Below are 6,632 nucleotides of genomic sequence, written 5' to 3'. Positions count from 1 at the left end.
AACAAAAAAAGAGGCAAGTAATGTGTCTGCGGTACATCAGCACTCAGTATATTTCTCATGAAAAATTAAATGACATCACAATCAGTGGAGGTAGCAGATAGAAACTTCGCCCACTTCTACACAGTAATTACTGTAAAATTTTTCCAAAACATGTTTTTCTTTTCTTCAATTTCAATACCTAATTCCAATCAGGAAGATGTATATTTTGAGTTTTTCAAACCGAAAGGGCCTAGTGTACACAATTTGTCCAGTACTTTGATTTTAACAAAATTAACCTGGCACAATTAACCTCTCACTCTGGTACAAGTAGCACCATGGGTGGTCAGAAACGCCTCGCTGGAGCAGAGGGTGCCACCGATGCACATTCTCCAAAGAGAGGCCTACAGGGAGTGAGCACACGCTCACGAAGGAAGGATATGGTCCACGTTTTCTAAGAATGGAAAGTAGATTTATGCATGTCTATATGTACTCCTTTATATGGAGTCTTACTCATGGTATTTTCTGGCAGGGGAATAAACTACTCGTACTTCTGGAAAACAGCATGAAAAGAAATGCCAAAAGGCTGAAGCTAAGGGACTGAGAGTTTGCCATGTTTGCTCCAAAAGTAGAAATGCTCTTTTACCGAGTAAATGTGAAACAGAATAAATAAACAAGTATAAGCTCTGAGCTTTATAAAACAAATCTAAGGTATAATTTGCCAAGACCTAGAATAAACTTAATGTAAAATTTGAAATGCTAACAAAATTATTATATTTTAAAGGTGAAACAGTAAAGGTACCACATTTTCTACCACCATGGTCAAACCATAGTTACTGCAATCAGTTACACTCTAATCCAGGACAAATATTTACTTTTACCTACACTACCTGTCTCTCTGATTATCACTGAGGGTAACTGCCTCACTTTTCAGTTTGGCCTGGCTAATGAATATTGGAGGCATAATGGCAGGCCCAAAGGAGCAAATTTCATTTTTTTCCCATGAGGAAAAAAAAAACCCAAAACTACTCTTCTTAAAGAATAACCTTATGTAATACGATAATTTCACAGTGACAAAAAATAGTACCTGACCTGTTAAGACATTTTACAGCAAATAGACAATTAATGAGCACTTAAAGCATTTATTGAAATTATAACATAGCTTCAGCAGTTTCTTTTGTTTTTTTTTTTTTTGAGACAAAGTCTTTACTCTCTTGCCTGGGCTAGAGTGCCGTGGCATCAGCCTAGCTCATAGCAACCTCAAACTCCTGGGCTCAAGCGATCTTCCTGCCTCAGCCTTCCGGGTAGCTGGGACTACAGGCACGCGCCACCATGCTGGGCTAATTTTTTCTATTTTTAGTAGAGATGGGGTCTTGCTCTTGCTCAAGCTGGTCTTGAACTCCTGACCTCAAGCAATCCACCCACTTTGGCCTTCCAGAGTGCTAGGATTATAGGCATGAGCCACCGCGCCGGGCCAGCAGTTTTTTTTGTGTGTGTGGGAAGGCTTCAAAAGTTCATAGCTGCCAGAAGTTGGGGCAGAGGATCTGTGGCTAATGCATAATCTTAGAAATAACCCTTACCAGCATTATCTTCGCTCAAAAAAACAAAAAAACCAAATTGGTGGCTCTCCTTGATCTCTTTTATAGAAAATAATTTTTTTGCTCATTTAGTTATTTTTAATTGTCATCAACTGTCTGAGGCTATAAGCAATGTGATATTCTCATAGAAAAACAAGCAAGCATTAGGAAGCTTTCAGCTGACAGCCTCAAACCTTTCAACTTTGCTGAACCCCTGGAACAGCATTGATTTTCCATTGTGAACTCTTGAGAACATAGCTGACCCCTTGTGTTTGAGGCCCTTTCAGCAATACAAGTCACTCCACTTTGCTATTAGCGTGAGCTGGGAGCGATTTCAAAAAGGTGAGTTAGGATGTCAAAAGGCCATATTCTTGGGGAATATCTACAAGAGCCATATTTTTAACCTGCTTTTTGCAACTTGATAAAACATTAAATACTAGTTTCTCCAGTTTCTAAAATTGTTTTAATTCCGGGGCCAAATGGAATGGGAGCACTTATAAATTGCAACTTGTTTGTGGGGGTCTGTGGGAATGACGACAGTTTAATTTACATACTAATGCTGGAAAATATTTTGAGAGGCAAAGAAGAACATTCTTTGGTCTTCGCAATGAATAGAAGAAGAAAGAAAAACATGGACAAGAAGGTGGTTGAAAAGCTCTAGGCAAAATGGTCTGGGTTTATTTTTTCTGTAATAATTTCAAATTATCCATCATTCACCGTAATAAGACACCATATCAATGCTGGAGTTGCACAGTCTTTTATTTTTCTAAAGACGACCATTCCTTGGCTGAATGTCTTCAATAAAAGGTCTAACAAGCAAAGTTAACAATCCATTTGTCCCAACTCCAACTCTTTCCTGGGAACAATTCCTTATTCTATCATCTCTTGGTTTCTTCCTTCGCCACCCACCTAAAATACCCAACTTACCACTCATAGGACCAAACCAAAACAAAACAAAACACTGAAACATCAAAATTGTTTTAAAGTATTAGATTTCACTAAACAGCCCATTTGGACACTTGTTCATTGGAACTTACTTCTGTTTCAGCCCCAGTTCTTTGACAAATGTGGGGATTTTTTTCACCAAAATATTAGCCTGACCCAGAATGTTGAAAAGTTAGCTGCCTACTTATTATTGCTACCTCCAACCCCCGAAGAGATCTAAAAACCTAGAAGATTAAATGTAGCAAAATGTGAATAGGAAACATAGTTTACAAGTCATTTCATAACTACAATTACATAGAATTTACTCACTTGTCAAATTATTTTTCTGAATGAATACCGCATTTGTGAAACAAAATATATCATATGTTGCTTAGAAGAGTTAGTTACATGTATTAAGAAAGAGAGGGGGCTGGGCTTGGTGGCTCACACAGATCATCCCAGCACTTTGAGAGGCCGAGGCAGAAGGATCCCTTGAGGTCAGGAGCTCAAGACCAGGCTAGGCAATATAGCTAGACCCCATCTTTACCAAAAAATTTTTTTAAATTAAAAGAATAAAAAGGGTAAAGCACAGTAATCCTATGAGGTAGGTCCTATTATCCCCATTGAATAGAAGAGGAAAATAAGGCTCAAAAAGATTAAGTAACCTACCAAAGGTCACATAGCCTTGACTATCAGTGTCTTGCTGAGCACTGCAAATTTGGCCACTTTTAATTTTAGGTGGAAACAACCCAAATGTTCATCAGCAGATAAATAGATAAACGAAATGTAGTTTCTATACAATGGAATATTATTCAGCCATAAGAAAGAATGAAGTATTTATAACATGTTACAATGTGGATTAACCTTGAAAATATTATGCTAAGTGAAAGAAGCCAGACACATATAAAGGTGATATATTGTATGATTCCATTTACATAAAATATTCAAAATAGGTAAAGCCATAGAGACAGAGAGTAGGTTAGTGGCTGCTAGCAGGCTGGGAAGAGAAGAGAATGGGTAGTAACTGCTTAATAGATATGGGGTCTCCTTTGGAGGTGATGAAAATGTTTTAGAACTGGATAGTAGTGACGGTTGCACAAAATTGTAAATGTGCTAATTGCCAATGAATTGTATACTTTAAAACGGTGAATTTCATATAAACTTCACCTCCATTTTTCAAAATACATAAAAATGAAATACTGATGATCAACTATAAAGCCTTAGCTTAGATGAATAGTAGGTATTTTGTTTTTTCTTGGTTTGTCACAATTTCAGTGAAGTGTGGTTTTTTTTTTTTTTTGAGACTGGGTCTTGTTCTGTTGCCTAGGCTGGCATGCAGTGGCAGGATCATAGCTTACTGTAACCTTACTTTCTTGGGCTCAAGTGATCTTCCTGCCTCAGTCTCAGCCTCCCGAGTAGCTGGATCTACAGGTGCATGCCACCACGCCTGGCTGGTTTTTCTTATTTTTTTGGAGAGATAGGGTCTTACTATGTTTCCCAGGCTGGTCACTAACTCCTGGACTCAAGTGATCCTCCTGCTTCAGCTGCCCAAAGTGCTGGGATTACAGGCATGAGCCACTGCCTCAGTGAGTTTTTGACAGTCATAAGCTAAATATAAAAAATAACTCATTAAAAGTTCCAAGGCATCAATGTAGCTGAGGTCCCCTAATTTGTCAGTTGGTAAAGCACCTAGTAGAGTTTACGATATACAAGAAGCTTTAAAATGTTTTCACTATGTATAAAGTACAAAGAAAAAGAATACTGAGAAACACACGAGAGAATATAAAATGGCCAGAAACTAGGAAATAAGCTAATGTACATACATACAGACATATCTACATATTTGAGCATGCAGAGAGACACGGAAACACTCAGGAAAGAAACTTGCTTTTCCACATAACTTATTTTGTGTTTCTCCAAAAACTGAAGAGTAGATAGTAGCTTACAGTTACCACCCCCTGAGTTTGGCAAGAGGTCACATACAGGGAGGGCCTCTAGCTGCCATTTCCTATTGCTTCCCTGGTGAAACAACTAAGGAAGCTAAGTTACTTCAGGAGACTCTCAACAGGGCTCCCATTGTTCCCAGCTCAAAACTCAGGGATACAATGGGCCCCATTCATACAGAGAGAGCTTACAAGCTGGGGGATGGTCTCGTAGTATAGGGTCAACTTTTTGTTGGGGCATTGAATTTTCAAAAACAGACCTGCACAAACAGTGTTAATTTTTTTTTTTTAAAGTACAGAAATAAAACTCAACAGATACTAAACTGGGAGTCAGGACACCCGAGTCTTATCCCCAGCTTTCTAATGTGACTTTAAGCAAGTCACTGGCTCTTTCTGAACTGGCTTTTTCTTGTTTGTAAAATGAAAATAATTTCTATGATCATTAGAACTCTAAAATTCTATGAGCACATATGAAGTCTATTGATGCTGCTTCACTGTTCACTTCAACAAGTGGGGATAAGTTATAAGCAGTTCATGTCTTTTCATTCACTACCAGCAGTTAAACACAAGGAACCTTAATAAAAACAGAGAAAGTCCATTTTCTGTTCTCTCTCTTAAACAGACAAATCATAATGAATAAAGTCCAGTGAGACCCTTGATCCCCATAGTCCTGGATCACTCAAGCAGGTAGCCCTGTACAAAGCACAATGATGAAGAGCATAAATAGAAGCCACAGTATGTCTTTACATCACCTTTTCTTAGGTTATTAATGCATTTTGAGAATCTCTTCATTTCTTTACAATAACTGAAAACCCTCAGAAGAAAAATGCCATTTACGATAAGAATCTGATCAATGTCACAAGCTTCCACATCATGTCATTTTTTTGTTTTTTCAACCTCAAAACTTGCCAGAGCAAGGACTTTGTCTCCAGAGCCTAAGAAGAAAGACACATAATAAACAAAAAGGTTATTTCTAATGCATTTACAATTCCAGGAAAAGAGGGAAAAATCTATCACAGATATTGAAATAGAAAACAGAATTAGCCTCCATTATCAGCACATTAACCCCCACACCTTCCCACTGCCATCCCAATTTCCTTCCCTCTGCACAAACAATTCAGATACACAGGGTAACTTATCGGTTACAAATCCTTACTCCAGCTCTAGGTATGAAATAGAATATATAAAATTTTAGTTTACTGTTACAGTTAAATCTGACAAGTATTTTAAAAACATTAGCCTACATTAATTTATTTTTAATTACAAAGAATTAGGAAATAAAACCAATACAATGGATTTAATGGTTTCATTCTTAAACTCAAGAAAGAGTCGTCATGTCATCTCAACCACACTCTCCACCAATTTGAAGCAGTAATATACTCACATGTCCACCTTTCAGAAATGAGGGCACTCACCAAGGTCTGTAGAGACTTTCTCAAACTGGCTGAGTATAGCACCTGCATTTGCTGACAAGAAGGCCTCATCATCTGCAGTCAGCTAAACAAGACGAAACAAAGCCCAGTTGAGTGGGTTCAAATGTTATAGGCAGTTCTACAAACCATAGTTAAAAATGTCTTAGGACCACAAACTAGACCACAGATCATGAAGTTCTGTACCAAATACTTCACATTCTTTCTTTATACCTAATATATTAAATTAAATACTGGTACCTTCTCGCCAAGTTTTCTGAGAGCTGTCAGTATCTCCACTTTCTGTTGAGTGTATAGGTCTCTTTCCAGTTTTCCTACCATCAGATCTCTATCCATCTAAAATGAATGAATGTAGGGCATATGATATTTAAGTGAAAAACATTCTGTCCATAAAATACAGCTTATTAGACCTACTTTAAAAAAAATCCTCTAGCTGATTAATACTGTAAAGCACTATAAAAATAATCCAGGGCAAACATCAAACACAATAGAAATGCTATGATGTAATTCTAATAAATTTTAATGTTAATCATAACCATTGTCTTAGTTATAAACTCTACCGAAGATTAGTAGGTCAATAGCTTTCTTTAGAGAGGAGCTATCCTTTAAGAACTCATTTCTTCTGAAGTGATATGCCTTCACAAAAAAACAAAACAAAACAAAAAAAACAAAACTGAACTGTGGGCCGGGCGCGGTGGCTCAGGCCTGTAATCCTAGCTCTCTGGGAGGCCGAGGCGGGCGGATTGTTTGAGCTCAGGAGTTCGAAACCAGCCTGAGCAAGA

The 6,632-nt window shown here is 37.7% G+C and overlaps 1 protein-coding gene across 1 annotated transcript in view; it reads right to left on the bottom strand.

Moving 5' to 3' along the window:
• Positions 1-4,190: 4,190 nt before the first annotated feature.
• The window catches only part of LZIC (leucine zipper and CTNNBIP1 domain containing), an 11,863-nt gene continuing 9,421 nt past the window's right edge, over positions 4,191-6,632 (bottom strand). The window contains exons 6-8 of the mRNA XM_012662502.1: positions 6,091-6,186; positions 5,836-5,917; positions 4,191-5,355 (exon numbers count right to left, since the gene is read on the bottom strand). Coding sequence (XP_012517956.1) covers positions 5,297-5,355; positions 5,836-5,917; positions 6,091-6,186 — 237 coding nt within the window. The 3' untranslated portion in view covers positions 4,191-5,296. The remainder of the gene's footprint in view (positions 5,356-5,835; positions 5,918-6,090; positions 6,187-6,632) is intronic.

The sequence above is a fragment of the Propithecus coquereli genome, unplaced genomic scaffold, assembly GCF_000956105.1.
Source record: "Propithecus coquereli isolate 6110/MARCELLA unplaced genomic scaffold, Pcoq_1.0 Scaffold77, whole genome shotgun sequence".
Lineage (NCBI taxonomy): Eukaryota > Metazoa > Chordata > Mammalia > Primates > Indriidae > Propithecus > Propithecus coquereli.
The sequence above is the reverse complement of the archived record's forward strand: the minus strand, read 5'-3'. Positions and strand labels throughout refer to the sequence as shown.